Genomic DNA, 19,900 nt, shown 5'->3' with positions numbered 1-19,900 from the left:
CAGAACTACAACTGATTGTACTGGAGAGCAGAAACCTCTTTCAGTGTACATAGTTTTCTATAGGAAAGTTATAAATAGTGTAATATTTCTGTACTATGTTTTATACTGACCTGAAATACTTGCCAGAAAATAATGTACTTATGTGCCTGAAGCCGTAGTGGGGCGGGAGGGGAAGAGAAAAGACGAAACGAGATTTGTAAGAAATCCAAGATTTCTGGCAGGAATACTTGCAATATGATATACTTTCATTTTGGATGTCTTACACCATTTTGTCTGAAGTGTCTGGGAAAAACGTATTGTGTTGTACTCCACTCTTGGAAAACATGTTTTTATTGGGGTTGGATTTATCACAAAATTAAAAAGAGCTATAAACAGATTTTAATGTTATTTTATGGCTAAACGTGCAGACAGACAACAACTACTGCCATATACGACAAATGCACAATAGTAATATGGTGTTTTTGTGTGTTTTCTTGCTTGTTTTTTGAAGAGAAGGAAGTGCCAAACAAACCTTTGAGAGTGCGTGTCCGATCTCCAGGCAACAAGTTATCTGGCCGATGGAAGCTACCCCAGGCCTCAGGCCTCAGGAGTCCGCGCAGACCTCACGGCTACCTCTTGGGTTACGGGGAAAGCAGCCGGAAGATGAGTTATGTTCCTCTGCAAAAACATGAACGAAGCCAGGAAGCTAAGAAACTAGGTGAGCTGAATTTCCGTGCTACAGGTCTAGCTTAGTTGGTGCAAGGCTAGCCTGGGGCATCAGCCCCTCAGTTTGGTTTCTGTTCCTTTTGTTGCATATACAGTACTGCACTGTGCTGTTCTGTTCAGATGTACCTTACAGTGATAGACTCAAGGAGATCAATCTATTTAGCTAACAAAGAGAAGGTTAAGGGGCCACTTGATCACAGTCTATAAGTACCTACAAGGTGATAATGGGCTCTGCAATCTAGCAGGCAAAGCTATAATGAGATCCAGTGGCTGGAAGATGAAGCTAGACAAATTCAGACTGGAAATGTATATATTTTTAACAGTGCTCAAGGATCAGAGGCCATATCTTCGTAGTTTAAATGACAATGCCAAACATGCTGATGCACACTATTAGGGATTGACGCTGCACAATGTGGAATGCGCACATGTAAGCACAAGGTAAAAGATGATGGCCAGGACAGAAAATGCAGCAGAACCCGATGCTGCATTAAAGAGAGCAGTGCATGCAGGTAGCCACCAAGTTATTCCTGCCTAGTAAAAGTAAGGCCAAAGAAGGGAGTGCATAGATAAGTCTCTCCTTTGCATTTTGAGGGTCCCACTTAAACCCATACCTCTTCATTCTCTGCTCACACCCCTATACTCATCAGAGGAACTGGGTGGGTGCTCAATGGGGATGAGACATATTTCCCCCCATTGCAGGTGACTATGACAAGTGCCTAATGTTGCTGAGCCCGCATATGGCCTTCACTTCTGGCAGCACTAGAGCACAACATTTGAATCAATGGAGTAGGAGGAGGCTGTTAATTTCAGAGCTTCTGTATTTAATATAACAACAAATGAATTATTAAGACACGCTAGGGGTGACAAGGTGTCCGGTTTTTGACCAGAACACCCGGTCGAAAAGGGACCCTGGTGGCTCCGGTAAGCACCCCTGACCGGGCCTTTAAAAGTCCGGTCGGCGGTGCTGCAAGGCTAAGGCAGGCTAGTCCCTACCTGTGCTGGCACTGCGCTGCACCCCGGAAGTGGCCAGCAGGTCTGGCTCCTACGCAGGAGGACCATTGGGCTCCGTGCGCTGCCCCTGCCCCCAGCATCAGCTCTTCACTCCCAGCCAATGGGAGCTGGGGGCGGTGCCTGCGGGTGAGAGCAGAGAGTGGAGCCTCCTGCTCCCCCCACATCTAGGCACCAGACCTGCTGGCTGCTTCCGGGGCGCATGCAATGTGGTGTGCTAGGACAGGCAGGCAGCTTGCCGTAGCCCGCTGTGCCACTGACCAGGAGCATCATGAGGTAAGCCCATACCCCAACCCCGAGCCCCAACCCCCTGTCCTAGCCCTGAGCCCCCCCAAACCTGAAGCCCCCTCCCACACCCCAAACTCCCCATCCCTGGCCCCACCCCAGGGCCTGCACCCCCAGCCCAGAACCCTCACCTCTTCCTGCACCCCAACCCCCTGTCTCAGCCAGAAACCCCTTCCACACCCTGAACCCCCCATTCCCAGCCCCACCCCAGAGCCAGCACCCCCAGCCCAGACCCTCACCCCCCCACACACCCCAACTCCCTGCCTCAACCCACAGCCCCCTCCCGCACTCCAAATCCCTTGGCCCCACCCCCCAGCCTGGAGCCCCCTCCCACACCCCAAACCCCTCGTCCTCAGCCCCACTCCAGAGCCAGCCCAGTAAGAGTGAGTGAGGGTGGGGGAGAACAAGCCACCTAGGAAGGGGGAATGTAGTGAGTGGGGGGCGGGGCCTTGGGGAAGGTGCAGGTCAGTGGGCAGGGCCTTGGGGAAGGGTCGGGGCTAGGGTATTCTGTTTTGTGCAATTAGAAAGTTGGCAACCCTAAGACACGCTTATTGACTTTCAACATGGGGCAAGTGATCCACATCGTAGCACAGAACTGCTTAAACATCCAGGGATGAGTTTTAGGTCCAGATTCAACAAGATTCTTAAGAATGTGTCTAACTTTAAGCCTGTGATTACCCCACTGAAATCAGACTTAAAGTTAGGCATGGCCTCAAGTACCTTGCTGAATCAAGACATTAATTAGCAGGTAATATTTATCATGGAAGGCAAGATCCTTCTTACTATACTGAGTCAACAAGGGAGTGGAGCAGGGCTGGATGTGTGGAAGTTTCCTGAGTCATCCTCCTGTCATAGGCCAAATAATTCAGAAAGGTAAGGAGTACACGCCGCAGCAAACTTTACTGCTTACTGCATCAGAGGACTCCAAGTTGCTAACACTAAACTAAACTGGCTCCTTATGAAGAGAACTATTTGCAGGGGTGTTGCGATTCTAGCTAGCATTCTAGCCATGTGCACACACACTGACTTCCTTATGCTTCCTCCAAACTCTTCCCTCCTGCAACCTGTGCTCCTCTCTCCAAGTTCTGTGCAAGTCACTCCTGCAGCCCAGCAAGCTGGTTTGGAACCCTGTGGTGCTGCTGCTGGGATGAGATATGTGTGTGGGAGAAGCTCCCTGTGCTCTCTGTCTCTATCACACATCAATATAACTAAGGGTAAATATCATCCTGCATTGTTCAGGGGCAATATCAGCTGAAGTCGTTGGGATTCTTTTCATTAACTCAGTGAGCACTGGATCAGGCAGTAAATAATGATGAAAAATACTGTGCAGTGTTTTAAACTGCAGCATTTGTCTTTCACTGCCTTTATTTTACAAGTCAGCTGCCACTGAGAGAAAAAGAGAGAGAGAGAGAAAATGAGCAAATGTTTTTAAAGTAATTGGAAAATTTTCAGGAGAAAGTAAAAAACAAACAAACTTCAGATTATGGGATTTATGCTACACTATTTCATGTTATAGATAGTGTACCTGCCTCTAAAATGCCGTCATATACACCTATGTATATGAAAACCTCATTAGATTTCCAAGTTACCTCTCAAGGAAACTGATTTCCCCTCCTCTAGAGATGGAATTTCCCTAATAAAAATGTGACAAGATGTCTGCTTGACAATATTGAAACATTGTTTACCATTGCTGTGGAAAAGATTATAGAAAAGTCTCTGTGCTTTTTCTCACATGTAGCATCTGAATCCGTTTATGTGGTTTCACTGCAGTCAAGGAATTCCCAAGGACAGAGTCAGCCAGTCTATAGTGCAGCTTTAACCAAGAGAAAGGTCTCAGGTATGTTGTTTTCATATTTGCAGGCAAGTTGTGGAGCCATATGTATAAAAAGTGAAATATATGCTGCTTTGTGACTATAGACTGGGACAGGAGCTGTCTCTTAATAGATTTTTTGTACAGTACCTAACACACTGGGGCACTGACCCTAGCTGATGTCTCTGGTTGCTCCTGTAATTCAATTAGTAAAAAATAACAATAGAATAGATTTGTTCATAATGGACTCAATAGATTTGTGCCTAAAGGACTGCAGCCAGTGGCAAAGCTCCTAGTGACTATAAGAGAAAGAGGGGTGGGCCCATTGAGGATCCGGGCCCACATTTTCAGGCTTGAGTGCCTGAATGTAAACATCTGTGCTAGTTCCCTGATTTTCAGAGGGGGTAGGTATCAGCAGCTTCCTCGTCTTTCCCGGAAATGAGGTAGTGCACATCTGTGTACTGTAACTGAGGTTAGACATGAACTCGTGGCTTTAAGTCATCAACATGGCCAGGCATTTTTCTCACCACATCATAGTACAGTTTAGAGTATGCTGGGGGTAGAGGACCATTTTAGATGTTTTAACTGGGTGATTAAATTAACTGTTCCTGATCTGGGCACTATTTTATATTGGTGTCATGGCTCAGACTTCTCCTTGGAAGGTCACATCATCAATCTGTCATGCTAATTTTTTCCATTTTAAAATCACACCTTGTAGAGAAATTATATGGTTTTCATTTGTCATTCTGTATCTTGTTTCAAGATGATGCTTCCGTTAAACAGAGATGGCTGAAAATCCACTTTCTAATGGGAAAAAAAAATTCTTACTTCTTTTAAATAGTGGTTGTTAGGCTTGGAAAAACCCTGTTTTCCTGGGCAACCAAAATTTTGCTCTTGACAAGTAAAATATAATTACTTATTGTCTACAGACAAGCCATTGTCTTACACTGGCACTAAGCATGTTAACCATAACACACAGGGTTCACGTTTCATCCAAAGCCTGTTGAAGGTATTGGAAGTTTTTCAGTGGATTTCAATGGGCTTTGACTCAGGCCCTTGGTGCACGTTCCTCCCTGAGGCTAGCCTCAATAACTGTAATACCCTTCTACTCACAATACAAGGAGTTCTCCTTCTGCTCAGAAGCAGGAGCTTATACTTTTGGTGTTGAAGGGCCTAGGTTCAATCCCCATGGAAAGTGGGGTGTGTGTGTGTATAGATGTAGCCATGATTTGTACTGACTGATTGGCGCATCAAGCTGAGACTGAAAAGTGGTTCCCTGTTTCAGGTTTGTTGTTAATGAAACTGAACACACAAGACAGCCAGATGTATCCTACTTGAACTTAAGGGAGAGTGCACAGTGCAAATGAGTAGGCCCAGTCTCTGAAATACAGTGGGCAGTACAACTGCTGCTCAGTGGCATTTACAAGGAAATTGAAGCTGATGGCCATTTTTCAGTTCTGACCTCAGGATGGCTGATATTATAAAGGCAGTTCTGAACAGATTGGCCTTCCTGTCCATAAGGGAGGAAACAGTTGATCAGTTGAATTAAAAAAAAAACAAACTCATTTTAGCTGCAAAGCTATACAGAGTGAGGCAGTGTGCTCTAGTGGATAGCACACTGGGCCAGGAAACCTGGGTTCAGTTCCTACTCTGTTGCTGCCCTGCTGGGTGACATTGGGCAAATTATTTCTCCTGCATATGCCTCAATTTCCCGATCTATATAATGGTGGGTGATGATACTGCTCTCCTTTGTAAAACACTTGGAGATCTAGTGATGAAAAGTGCTATATAAAAGCTAGATACTATCATATTGGGATAATCATATTTTCATTTTGGATAACCAAACTTGAGATCTAGCTGGTCCTTGGATAAGATATTTAAACAAACAAACACACAACCAGCCTAGCTATTCAGAAATACCAGCGTAGCAGTGAAGTGTTATTGAAAAAGTACACCGTAAAATATGAAGTGTGGGGGAGAAATCCAATTTTACCGCATTAATGTTTGTATTCACGCTGATATTAATAAAGGACTAAATCCTGGTCCCAGTTCACAGCCAAAGTCACTGGAATGTGCAGTTGAGATTTCTGTGGGGCCTGGCCTGGAGAGGAATCCTTTTCCTTCACTCCTTGACTGAAGCAGCAGTAGAACTCCTCTGTGACAAATACTACAACCTCAGGACTGCACTAAGCCCTGGAGCTGGATCACTTTCCCCTTTGCAGAGTGACTGTGGCTCTGCATGGTCAAAGATTTACTGGTCCCAGCCCTCCTCAGACCTGAACAATTTCCAAATTTTACATTCTGCAGAGCCCTGGGGGCGTGAACCTTGTGCTTCATTTGTTCTGTGCCCTGGGAATATCTGGAGAATGATTGTTATTGTAATAACAGCAAGCATAGACCAGGGGTTCTGAAACTGGGGGTCGGGACCCCTCAAGGGGTCGTGAGGTTACTACATGGGGGGTCACAAGCTGTCAGTCTCCACCCCAAACCCTGCTTTGCCTCTGGCATTTATAATGGTGTTAAATATATAAAATGGTGTTTTTAATTTATAAGGGGAGTCTCATTCAGAGGCTAGCTATGTGAAAGGGATCACCAGTACAAAAGTTTGAGAACCACTGGCATACACTGTCCTGTTCACAAGGTGGTGAGCAGAGCTGGTCAGAAATACTTTGATGGAACCATTTCCTGTCAGAAAATGTGCAGATCCACCCAAATCAGAATACTTTGAGGAATTATGTTGATTTAGCTGAAATTTTATTCTCCCACTCCCCCCCCATGACGTTTTTAGAATGAAACATTTTGATTTATCATTTTGAAGTGACTCTTAAAATATTTTATATTCTATATTTAAAAATAAAAAAGTTGAAATTGAAATGAAACATTTCATTTTTATAGGAAAAAACCCTTTTGATTGATCCAAAGCAATTTTTTAAAAAAAATTTCCTTCACAGATAATTTCTAAATTTTCAGGTTTCCCTACAATTCACAATGAAACCAAATTTCAAAATCATTCATGAATTGGAATTTCTATCCTCTGCACAGCCCTCGTGGTGGGTTTGCTGTGGGCAAGGAATGGGAGTATTTTAATAATTTGTCTGCTATAAATAACTGGTTAGAATTGGCTAAACGCTTATAGAATTCTGCACAACAGAACCGCACCTTATTCTTGTACAAAGACATGTAGCAGGGAGAATCATATTGCTGTGGGGTTCTCCCTGTTCTCAGTGTATCCTGTGCCATCATCTGTGTTAGTCATTTATCAGTACAGTATATTTACGGTAATGTTCTTGCGGCAGAATTACTGCTGCATTGAGATCTCCAAAGTTCTCATTACTGACTCACTGTGTTACCTTGTCATTTCAGAGGAGGATGAGCTAGAGGAGGCAAAAGACATAAGTGTTCGTGTTATGTCCTCTCAATCTGTGCTTGTTGCGTGGATGGATCCCATATATGAAAAACCGAAGAAGGTTGACCCAACCAGGTACTTTACTTTGTGGTGATGTTGTTTTCAAGATGTATACTAAAGATTTCATTGTTTACAGCTTTGTTTTCCATTTAAATAATAAAGTATAGTTACAGGCATAGCTTGATTGAAGGCAAAATATGAACATAGGAATTGCCATATTGGATCAAGGGTCTATATACATCAATATCCTGTCTCTGACAGTGGCCAGCACCAGATGCTTTAGAGGACAGAGTAAGAACCCTGAAGTAGGTAGATGTAGGAAAATGTGTTCCCACATCAGGGCTCATCTAGTTCTCTAATAGTTAGAGATTGGCTTAAATTCTGAAACATGAAGATTTAATATCCCTTCCAAAATTTTGTTAGCATTAGCTATTATAACTTGGGATATTCTTGTTAACCGTATAAAGGTCTCACTGCACTCTCTTTCCCCTCTACCTTAACAGTACTGGCAGCCTTAATTTGCTCCACTATGTGTGTGAGATACTAGATAAACTGGAGTTTTTAGTTTATGGGGAAAGCTCTCCCTGGCCTGATAGAGCGTCTGACAGGGAGATACAAGGCCTCAAACTAGAAGGGTCGTAAACCTCTGCTGGTCAATTTTCAATCCAAGATTTATAAGAGTTTCTCCTCTTAACCAAAGTAGTTGATAGAAAGACAAAATCCCATATCTAGAAACATCTAAATTTGGGGACAGTTCAGATCCAAATTTTGGGGCTTAGGACCCATTTCAGGGTTTAAAAAGACTGAAGAAAGTTATTGAGCAAGAATATCATGACTGATTGAGTCCAACCTCACAGATAAATCGAAAATCATAAACTCTACCTGAAGCCACCAGCTCTCAGCCCTTTCTGGCTGGAACTCAATCTTCCCTCTATTTCTCAACCAGTCACCCCTCTGCAGCTTCCTACTGCCCTTAAATTAGAGAACCTGATTCGCTTCAGATGAGGCTCATTTTGGAATCAGGGTTGGCTTAGCCCCAGGCTCTCCAGCCCAAGGACAAGCCACCCTGTTATAAGAAAGGAGCCATTAAGACTAAAAAGGCACCTGGCTTAATGTGATTGACTCAACTAAAGAAACAGAAAAATGTGTGCTTAAAAGATGCTAAGGAACGTTTTTAGTATTACTCTTCATTTGTATTTCAGTAGCTTCTAGTGGCCCCGATCAAGATCAGGCACCATTCTGTGCTGTACACATGTGTCACGAAAAGAAGGCCCTTGCCTCAAAGGCTTGCAATCTAAGTATATGACAACGGGATATATTAACTTCAGGGTGCTTGGCCCCTAGTGAGGTAAAATCCCACTTGGATGGGGATTGTGGTGGTGGATGGTGCCTGGAATCCTTGATCCACTGGGGGAACCTACAGCCAAAAGATCCTGGCTCAGGAGAGTGCAACCCTGGGATATGCTGATATAGCTCATCCCACAGGCAGACTCCACTGGCAGAGCTCCCAGTAACCCCAGCCTCCAAAGTAAGGCTCTCCTCTCCGTCACAGCCCCTGTTGGAGGACAGACATGCAAACGCTACCTGATTTCCCCTAGAGTGAGTTCCTCCCAAGGCGCAATCAGCTTCCATCTCATTCACCTTAGCATTGGGGGGAACCTAGATACTACAGTGATCAGTACGGTGACACAATGTCTACACTACAGAGTTCTGCCAGCACAGCTACATTGGTCAGGCATGTGAAGAGCTGTGCTGGCAGAAATCTGTTGTGTAGATGCAGTTATACCAGCAAAACTGCACTTTTATTCATGTTGCTTGTTTCATTCCAGGGTAGTGGAATAAGCTATACTGATAAAAGAGTAGTTTTGCCAGTGTAAGCTGCGTCCATTTGAGGAGTGCTTTGCTGGTATAATTTACCTCTATACCTATCCTGGTGACGTGCTCCTCATGTAGACATGTTCTAAAAGAGATTGTTTAGCTCATGGTTGCTCACTCTTCCCCTATCACTGATTTTCTTTTTTAGCCAAGCACATTAGTAGAAAAAGGCTTGAACTGTGTTTGATTCTAATGACTTCAGTTGCTGAATTTTTGGCTCTCACATTTCCATTCCCAGGCGATACGCTGTTCGTTATCGAGAGAAAGGGGAATCAGCAAGGTGGGATTACAAACAAGTGCCTAACAGACGGGTGTTAGTGGACAAGCTGATACCAGACACCATGTATGAGTTTGCAGTGCGAATTTCAGAGGGAGAAAGGGAAGGCAAATGGAGTGCTTCCGTTTACCAACGAACCCCAGAAGCTGGTATGTATCAAAATTATCTACAACTTGACATACCTTTTGAAAATTAGATCTACTGCAGCTACAGGTGGATCTATATTTTAGCAATGCTTTTCATGTTTTGTCTTTGAAATAGTTGCACAGAAGGTGTTGGGATGCAAACATGGGCAAAAAATATGCCATTGTGTATAACCATGACTTCTGACCTTAATTTCCATTCTTGTGTATTATTTCACAGCTCCTGCAAGTGCACCTGAAAATTTAGATGTTTGGCCAATAAAAGGCAAAACAACCTCTGTCACTGCATCTTGGGACCCTCTTGCAGAGAGTGAAGGAAAAGTAAAAGGTAGGTAATTTCTGCCACTTAATAGATTGAGAGAGAAAATAAAGACAAAGTGACCTGCAGAAAACACACTATAGTAATAAAGGTAAACTGACACTGCTGCTGTATGTAATGTACAACTGTAGGGAGCTCAAGCTCTTCAAGAAGGGACTTCCACTCTGTGGTGAGCTGAAATAAAGGAAATTTCATGCAAAGAGCAGCTGACCATACCAGTAATCTTCTCTTATTAACAGTTCTTGCATATGCGGGAGAGTTTTCTCCTTTCCAGCTCTGCTTCAGCTTTTGCCATGTGCTTCAGTGAAGCCATTGTGCTTTGCCTGGATGTCACAAAGCCTTTGCCATCAAAATGATTGTGATGTCACAAATACAATCATATGATTTAACTCCTGTACCAAGAAGGGGGGAAAGTTGTTTATGGAGGCAGTACAGTGACCTTTTGATGATTAAAAAAATGGAGCATGGGTAGTAGGATAATCATCAGAATGGGTGGAATTATGTTTCATGATTTTTTAAAGTTTACTGTAATGTGAAAGTCCCTCTTGAAGAAACAAGCATAAAACATTGATGGCTGGATATTTCATACAGAAGCAACAGTTACCACAGAAGGAGTGTATGCCAATCAGTAGTAATTTAATTGGATGGGATTTGAACAAACTTCCAGTATTCCCCACTCCCCATCTCCCCTCAAAACTCCATATGCAGGTAATCAGGCTACTTCCGTTCACCCATGACTGAAGGAACCGCTAGCTTTTCTCTCCATCCCTTTGGAACATTATACAGCTGTTTTATTAGAACTGTGGAGTCACAGGAGTCACCAAGCCAATGGCAGAGGGAGAAAGAGCGGGCATATATCATATCAGCACAAAAGACTTGCATAGTGTGCACTCCAGGGGTGAAATCTGTCTCCACTAAAATCAACAGGAGTTTTGCCAGGCATTTCAGTGGAGGCAAGGTTTCACCCTAGAGCTTAAAAAAAACCCCAAAAGAACCTGCGCAGTGATGCATGGATGTGATGTGAAATTTTAAAAACGCGCTGAGTTTTGAGGAATCCGCACGTTTGCTGAAATTTCCAAATATGGCCAGTGATTTGGGTGACTCTATTTCTGAATGCTCAACTTGAGGCCCCTTTTTACAGGGGCTTGGTTTTTAGAGGCTGAGTGCTTAACTGTGGAAAACCAGGCCCCTTTAAGCTGCCACAAGTTGGGGATTGAAAAATTGGTCACCCCAAATCACTTAGGAAAATGAAGGCCAAAATGGTTTTTTTTGATGTGATGTACCACAGTAGAGGGCTTTTTTATGAACCTGATTAAATTACACAGGTACAGTGAAAATGAAATCATGGAATAGGTCTCCCGTGACTACTCCAAACACTAGCTTTATTTTACACACCTTGTAAGCTTTTTTGTTTGTTTTCCATTTTGATTACCTTTCATATCTCAATAATGGAGGATGTTGCCCTCTAGCAGCCAAACAAAAGGGCCAGAAATAACAATTGTTGTAGAGTTTTCCTGGGCAGTGCCACTATGTCATTCCTGTATATCATATGTTTCTTACCTCCAGTATGGATATTCTTTACTACCAGAAAGGAAGAATATTTCCCAGGCCTTCTAGTGATTAGCAGCCTTTGCACTGATCAGTAAAATTCATTCATGTCTGACAGTATGAATGATGCATTTTTAATCTGTTTTTATGAGTTGTTCCACGTCTTACAGTCATCACATTTCTTATTGCAACCATTATAGATTAATTGTTAGAGGGTAAAATAAGTTCCTTAATTTTTTTAATGGAGTGTTGTGGGCTATAGTTTTCCTTGGGCTCTGCACTGGAGCACTTCTCCGTAGTCCTAGAAAAGAGTTTCCAAAGTTCTGTTTTATGACTAATAATAAGATTTTTAAAATTATAGAGGGATGAAAAAGGCATCTTGCAGGTTGCTAGAAAATGCTACTCTCTGAATCAAGGCCTTGTGAGAGTGTAAAGGGGAAAACTATAGGTTATATGTTTCCCTTCATGCATAAATTATTCCCATTAGGGAGAAATTCACCCAAGTGCAGATGGCCAGTGTCAGGCCTCAGCACCACTTCAGTCTTATTTTGAGAGGTGCTGTTTTCAGAGGGACTTAAATAGTGCCTAGATCTTGTGCTGGTCCCCTGCACAGGGTGAACATCTCCCATTACAGTTAATGAATGTTGTGTGTCAGTGAGGGGGAAATATGTATTTAACTGTGTTGGACGGAGCATGTGTGTTGTTACTACCATCTGTCCATCATTAGGTTAAGGTATTTCTTTTAGATAAGATCTCAACTTATCAAGGCAAGCATTTAATATACTATATAGTTGCTCTATATGGACAACTATACTAATTAAGGCCCTAATCCACAAAAGCATTTAAGCATGTGCTTAACTTTTAAACACGTGAGTAGACTCACTGGCTGCAATGGGACTATTCATGGGCTTCAAATTAAGCTCCTGCTTAAATGCTGTGTTAGTAGGGAACCTAAGGTCCCAGTATTGCCAAGGATCTCTGCATCTGGTGGAGTCCCACAAAAGCTAACTGGACTCTATGTGGTAGTGGGGATCCTTCTGCAGGACTGGGGCCTTAAAGTGCAAAGTGATTACAGAGTGTTTATAGAGTCCTGATGCTGGACTCTATAGCAAATAAATTATAAAAGAATAAGCAGCACTAATCAAAATATTTTACCTGTTTTTAATATTGCATGTCTTAAAGGTTAGTTGGGTACATACACTGTTTTGTATCAAACATTTTTATAATTTCTACTTGAATTAAAAGGTTTGAACTTGCTGACTAACTATCAGAGTATTTACAATCAGTACCACCACTATTTTACTAACATAAATAACTCTGTAATAGCAAAACAGAACAGTTATTGGTTGCATCAGACTTTATTGCCAGTAGCTATAAGGCAATTAAAAACTGGTTAGAATGTTAGTGTTTCATTATGTTCAACAATTTTTCTAACTATCATTAGATTCAATCCATTACATTTGTATTAGAATAAATGCTGAGTGTAGAATGTTTTGACTCTTCAGTGTTCATAAGCAAAAATTGTGATAGCAATAGCTAAACCACCCAGTATTTAACTTTGTAACCATTATTTTTTTCCACTTGCTTTCCATTTGGGATGCATAGCTCCCACCACAATTATTGGTTGGTATAACCATCAATAATGAAGGTTGTTGCTTAAATATTCTGTAGGATTTATCTCCTGTATTCTGTATGCTTAATCAGCTAATTTACTATATAAACATATATTCTTGTCCAATAAGTTGAAATAATGTTTATTTAGTTTACTGTATATCATGTCTTTATACTCCAGCTGTTGACTCGACGTGCATTGCTAATGTATTAATTTTAGTAATGCACGTTCTAATTCATCCTACCCATACAGTCTGTCCACTGGAAACAGGACTGTTTTCAGTTTCCTCCTTCCAACCGTCTGCCAAATCATTTCAGAATACATTCTTTCATACGCCCCGGCTCTCAAACCATTCGGAGCAAAGTCCATCACCTACCGTGGAGGTACTACTTCTGCCATAATAGATGGTCTGCAGCCTGGGGAACGCTATATTTTCAAAATTCGTGCAGCAAACAGGAGGGGACAAGGTCCTCAGTCTAAAGCCTTCAGTGTCATTATGCCAACAGGTAAGTATTGTGTGCCTATGACTCAGTCTATACATTCTTGCCATTGACTTGTTTGTGTAACTTTTTATTGCAGTCATTGGCTTTTTATTCCACTAAACTGCAGAGTTTCATAACACTGTTTCATTTCAGAGGTTCTTTAATAGCCAGCTTGTTATAAGCTTTAAAACTTAGATCTGTCATGGCAATACTGATTCAGTCAGTCATCACCTTCATAGCACATACAGTATAAAGAGAAACAAATATTTTAAGTAAACATATATATCTGGCTGTTTCATGACCTGCTGCATGAAAATATATATTCCTTTTGCTTTACAATTTTTGGTGAAATCTATACTGTATTTTGTTTGCTTGTACTCTTCCTTACAATATATGCAACATATACAAACTAAATTTTAAATGTTAATCCACCAAGTTCTGCAAAACTTACTTAGGCAAAACTCCAAAATATTTGCTTTTTACTTTGAGTGTATTGTTATATAGACAAAAACATGATCTGTTGTCTATTATTAATGTAGCATTAAGGGTCAGATCCTCAGCTGGTATACTTGAGCATAGCTGCATTGAAAGCTGAAGCTAGACAAATTCAGACTGGAAATAAGGCTTATGTTTTTAATGGTGAAAGTAATTAACTAGTGGAACAATTTACCAAGAGTCATGATGGATTTCTTCTCCAGCACTGACAATGTTTAAACCAAGACAGGGTGGTTTTCTAAAAGATCTGCTCTAGGAATTATTTTGGGGAAGTTCTATGGCCTGTGCTATACAGGCGATCACACTAGATCAGTGTTTTTTTCTGGGGGAAGAAAATTGTTGATGCCCATGACCCAGTGGAGCTGGGGATGAGGGGTTTGGGATGTTGGAGGAGGCTCTGGGCTGGGACAGGGGGTTGGGGTGCAGGAGTGGGTCAGGGCTCTGGGCTGGGGATGCAGGCTCTGGACTGGGGCCGGGGATGAGGAGTTTGGGGTGCAGGAAGGGGTTCTGGGTTTGTGGAGGGATCAGGGCTGGGGCAGGGGTTGGAGTGCGAGGTTGGGTCAGCTGGTGCAGCTGGAGTGCAGAAGCAGGCTTCCCACCTGTCCTGGCACTGCGGGCTGCACTGCGCCCCCGAAGCATCCAGCAGCAGGTCTGGTTCCTAGGTGGAGGTGCACAAATGGCTTTGCATGACTCTCACCTGCAGTCACCGCCCCCCACCCCAATTGGCTGGTTCCTGGCCAATGGGAGTGCAGAGACAGTGCTTGGGGTGGGGGCAGCGTATAGAGCCCCAGGGCCCCCCTGCCTAGAGGCTGGACCCGTTGCTGGCCGCTTCCGGGGTGCAGTGTGGTGTTGAAACAGGTAAGCATTAGCCTGCCTTAGCTGGGCAGCACTGCCGATGGGACTTTTAACGTCCTGGTCAGTGATGCTGACTAGAGCGACCCAGTATCTGACCTACCAAACTTTGAAAAACGCTGGACTAGATCAAAATGGTCCCTTCTGGCCTTAGAATCTATTAATATGTTAAATCAATAAAGCTATGCTGAAGATCTGGCTCCAATTATTTGTATCGCATTGCCTACTCTTAACTGACTTATTATTTATTTTTATTATTTTAAGTTTTCCCCAATTGATCATGTAGTGATATTTGTATTTCCCAGTAGGTTGACTAACACTGAATTAAGTATTGTCCAATGTTCTAAAGCATGATCTGGATCTTGTTGGCTGATTCATTTTTCTTAGCAAGTTTTTATGCTGTTTTTACATATCATTGTGAATTTTTTAAAAAATATATATTTTTTTCTTTTGCAGCCAGTAGGGATGATTCAAAGGTTCATCAACAAACAAACATTCAAGATAATATGGAGTCTAAAAAACCTGGTGATGATGTGCCTTCATCCCCATCTCGAACCTTTCCTGTTCCTTCTCGGAAAATCCAACCATCAGCTTCCTCTAAGCATACTGCTGTTCATTCATCTAGTTCTCCTAGTGGTGGAGATACAAAAAGTCCTCTTTCTGAGTTTAAGAATAAACTGTTGGCTGGTAGTGGGGTGCTGAATAAATCACAGCTATTCTCTAAAAAGACATCAGAGCGAGAACCTGATCCCCAAGTCACTGAAGTCACAGATGATCAAGATTCCTCCATTGAAATGCCAACACCATTGCCTAAAACCCAAGATCAGAGAAGAAACATTGGACCCTACTCTCCTAGCCGTCCATTTCCTTCTGTCCTTTCTTCAGGTAGAACACCAGTTAGGCCACGCACTCCAGTAAGGACAAGACAAATGAGCACAGACAAACATGGCTCCTCTTCATCTTCCTTGTCCCAACGCTCCTCATCCTCTGCATCTTCTCCCATTTCTAAGTACACAGATAATGAAACAAAGCGTCAGAGACAAGGCAACTCTAATATTCCTTCTTCCCCTAAAATCCCTTTAGATAATCTGCCTGCTGAAAATGTACCTCATGATATTGCAGATAGTGTGGAGGAAAAGCAAGTAAGACTAGATTCTGTGCCATTAAAAAAAACAGGGTCCAGTCAAGTATCTCCTAAAACTCCAGAACACACTCACTTGGCTTTACCATTGAATCGGCAGTCTTCTGTGTCTCGCAAGGTGGTCCAGAGCCATCAGACTAAGCCACACACCTCTTCTGTGCCAGTTAAATTACCTACATCATTAACAGTTACAAACTCTCAAAGTCATTCACGCTATCCCTCTTCTAAATTAGTTCACTCTGATACCCTGGATAGTTATGACAATTATGATGGCAAAGAGGCAGAGAGTAGAAATGATAGGTCAAGTTCCAGTTCTTCTCATGATGGAGATTCACTTCCATCACTGCAAACGAAACTTCACTCAGGTTCTAATCCTCACGTGTTGAAGGATCCAAAATTAGCCACTGCCGCTGCATCATCACAGTCTGCTGTTTCGTCTTCTGCTAGTCATACTTTGACTAACTCACGCATTCCATCTTCTGCTAAACGCAAGTCTGAGGGAAGGGATGCTGATGATGGTAATTATAGTAAGGACACAGAAACAGAAGGGGAAGAGAAAAGACAAGACTCTTCCTTGTCTAGGTTTAATTCTAGGTCTTTTTTAGGACAGACTGCCTCTGAACGTTTTAATTTGCCCAAGCACAAGTCATCTCATACAATCAATAATTTTCCAAATAAGATCAGTAGTAGTCAAGAATCTAAGCTACCACCATCTAAACCCCCGTATTCTGCTGTCTCCTCAAAGGTTCATCCTCAGACTAATGCACGCCTAACCTCAACTAGTGCCACTAGGTCTAGTTCCAATATCGAGAGAGATACTAGAGAACTGGAGGGTGAAGATGAGAAACCATTACCCTCAACTATTGCACATGACCATTCACCTTCCTCTTCTAGACTGTCATCTTCAGCAGCAGTCTATTCTAGAAGAAGAAGTCCTTCAGTAGAGTCTAGTGTTCACCGCAGAGAGCCAGTCAAAGAAAAATCACAGCTCCCTGGTTCAGAAGATGAACTTCTTAGTACAGAAATAGAGGAAACTCCCACAAAATCAGGCTCTTTGCTTACAGTCCGCCGATCTTCTTCATTGCCCTCAATATCTGGGAGATCTCCCTCATCTACCAAAACTAACCACCGCTCTAGTCCTAGTGTTTCTCACCAGGTAACAAATAGTCAGGATTCAAGGTCAAGAACTTTATCAAGCTCATCATCTTCCACTGGGTCTTCATCAGTGGCTACTGCAGAAAAGTATTCTCGTGTACAGTCTTCTACTTCCAAACAACAGCCTGATGATCAGGACAGTAAGGAGGTGAAGGAAACCTTTGCAAAATCAAAACAAAGTATACCTTTGTCTAAAAAAACATTAACTGGAGGCTCTCATTTTTCATCTAAAAAACCTCTCCATTCAGAACCAAGCCCTTCTCAAAAGGCACATGCGGGTCAGTCTCAACTTCCATTCTCCTTATTAAATTCTAGAGGCTGGCGTCCTGCTCAGATCTCCCACAAAAGTAATGAAAAATTACAGGAGGATGAGGATGTGGCTGAGGAGGAGGAAGCAGATGACAAAATAAATACCCATTCTGCATTCCCTAAAGATGTCTCTTCTTCTAGGAGAATATCTACCTCTTTGTCTCAGGGAAGTTCTAGCTCATCTCTTTCAAAGCTCCAGCAGTCAGTTTCTCAAATTAGTAAAGTTGATGAAAAACACAAAAGTAGTCATGACTCTCCAACTTCTTCCAGAGGATCAAGTTCATCTTTGCCAGCAGGCAGACATGTTGGATCCAGGGTAGCCACTTCAAATGAACAGGTGTCAGATTCGTATAAACAATCTTCATCTTCCTATCAATCAAAACCCTCTCAGCCAAGCTCTAGCTCCATCACTGACACAGCAAAGGACAATCAGAATAGCAGGGATACTTCTTTATCTTCAAAGTCATCCTCCACTTCTTTGAGACGAACTCATCCTTCAGTTCCTAATTACCATTCAGGTTCCAGAGTCCCTACTAGAATAGCATTCAAAAGTGAGAAGAAATATGGACCATTCCAGTCGCCACCATCAAAAGTGGAACCTTCTCCAAAAGCTCCTTTCTCCTCTATATCTAAATCTCGCCAGTCTGGTTCAAAAGATGATGAGGAGGAGGAGGGAGAAGTGGAGGAGAAACCCACATTATCTTCAGCTGCAAAATGGTCATCTTCCTCCAATTCTAGAGGCAATACAAATATGAATGGCAATGGTGCCAGGGATAAAAAGAAACCCATGGGCTCTCGTCTAATACACAAAGTAAACTCTGCAGAAGAAAAAGAGGAGGAAGAGCCTCCCACTTTAAAACAATCTCTTCCTGCCTCACAAGGCAGGTCATCGTCTTCTGTAGTCTCAAGAATTTCTCAGACCCCTAACAAACCACATACATCTTCTAAGCCAAGATTGGCCTGGCCACGCTCCTCTGCATCCTTATCTGTGCCTTCTCAGCTGTATCCCACACGCTCTGCTTCTCCAACTCTTACTTCATCTTCATCCCCTCTCGTGCCCCATCAACGACTACAAAGGCAACGAAACCTTTCTCAACGGCAATTTGTCAGACCTCCATATAGACAAGGTAATATGTTTTAAATTACTTTATTAATTTTACTGTCTTGAATGTTCCTCCCCACTTATCAGTTGTTCGATGAAAGCTACATTGTTTCATCAGGATACAAGTTAAAGTATATAATTCAGTGTACAGTATTATTCATATTTTGGTAGTATCCAGAAAGCCCCAACAGAATTGGGTCCCCATTGTCCTGAGCACGGTACAAACACAGAGGGTGATATGGGAAGAGATCACAGTCAGAAGATTGATCCTACAATCTTACCTGATGCATATGCCTCTGGGGTGTCCTGCAAAATCGGTGAGGCTCAGGGTCTTCTCAAGGGGATCAGATGACAGAGTCAGGAACTATGTATGGAAACTGGGCAATGCTAGGGTTGCCAATTTTGGTTGGATGTATTCCCGGAGGTTTCATCACATGACATAATCTTTAATTAAAGATTAATCTTTAATTCCTGGAGACTCCAGGACAATCCTGGATGAGAGATTAAGTTTAGAGTCTGATTTTTCAGAGGTGCTGGGCACCCACAACTCCAGTAGACTGAAATGGTACCTGTGGGTGATCTAAAAATCAAGCTCTTCAGATTTTTAGATCTGCCAGTTACTTCTGTCTGTGTGGAGCTGGAATACCACCTCCTCAGCAAGAACAGAACACAAAGCTACCAGCAAAGGGAGTGTACGCTGACTGAGCATCACATATGTTTGGTGGGGGCACGATTCTAAAATTGCTCTCCATCCCATGGTTGAGTGCCTGTAGATGAAGCTAATGCTGTTCTAGCTCTGAGCTAAATTATATTATACAAAGCTGTGTGAGATGAGGTTTGTTCTTTCAGTGTTTTCTTCTAGAGGTGAGGAGAACTGTTATAGAGGCATTTCCACCCCCGCCCCCCTTTTGGGTTCTTTGCAAAAGGTCAGTATAGGGTTGGATTAAAAAAAATGATTCCACATGGTGATGGAGTTTTAAAAAATGCTTATGAAGTTCAAGAATGTTTTTAGTGACTAAAGAGCTATTTGGAAATTCTGCATCTGTTTTGTTTAAAATCCAACAGGGATCAGAGCAGACAGGCCAAACGTTAGAAAGAAAACAAGTGCTTGTCCTCTTCTGAACAAATCAGTGTGGAATGCTGTTTTCAGCTGCACAGATATGAAAGTGCTCCAATAGTGCATCCCAACAGAAATGTAAATGCCTACTTTTAAAAATAACGGGCCAGATTGTACATCAAAAGTCACTCTCCAGTGGATTGTCTCCTGATATACTATGATATAACTGAGAGGAGAATCAGGCCCAGACACTATGTATGTTGTTCTTTGTTCTTTCCACTTCTTATACTTATATGAAAACTAAAGTTTTGATCCAGGC

General features: G+C 42.5%; 1 protein-coding gene across 2 annotated transcripts in view; it reads left to right on the top strand.

Annotated features, from left to right (window-relative positions):
- Positions 1 to 548: 548 nt before the first annotated feature.
- Positions 549 to 19,900, top strand: part of FNDC1 (fibronectin type III domain containing 1) — a 78,018-nt gene continuing 58,666 nt past the window's right edge. Inside the window, exons 1-7 of one of the 2 annotated variants that reach the window (XM_039533020.1) lie at positions 549 to 697; positions 3,737 to 3,835; positions 7,172 to 7,289; positions 9,328 to 9,515; positions 9,730 to 9,837; positions 13,306 to 13,494; positions 15,274 to 18,549. In XM_039533020.1, coding sequence (XP_039388954.1) covers positions 643 to 697; positions 3,737 to 3,835; positions 7,172 to 7,289; positions 9,328 to 9,515; positions 9,730 to 9,837; positions 13,306 to 13,494; positions 15,274 to 18,549 — 4,033 coding nt within the window. In that variant the 5' untranslated portion in view covers positions 549 to 642. Of the gene's footprint in view, positions 698 to 3,736; positions 3,836 to 7,171; positions 7,290 to 9,327; positions 9,516 to 9,729; positions 9,838 to 10,403; positions 10,537 to 13,305; positions 13,495 to 15,273; positions 18,550 to 19,900 lie in introns of those variants that run through there. The other variant, XM_039533022.1, reaches the window with a different exon arrangement.

Source organism: Mauremys reevesii, linkage group 3, assembly GCF_016161935.1.
Source record: "Mauremys reevesii isolate NIE-2019 linkage group 3, ASM1616193v1, whole genome shotgun sequence".
NCBI lineage: Eukaryota > Metazoa > Chordata > Testudines > Geoemydidae > Mauremys > Mauremys reevesii.
Note: the sequence above shows the minus strand (reverse complement) of the source record. Positions and strands in the feature narration are given on the sequence as shown.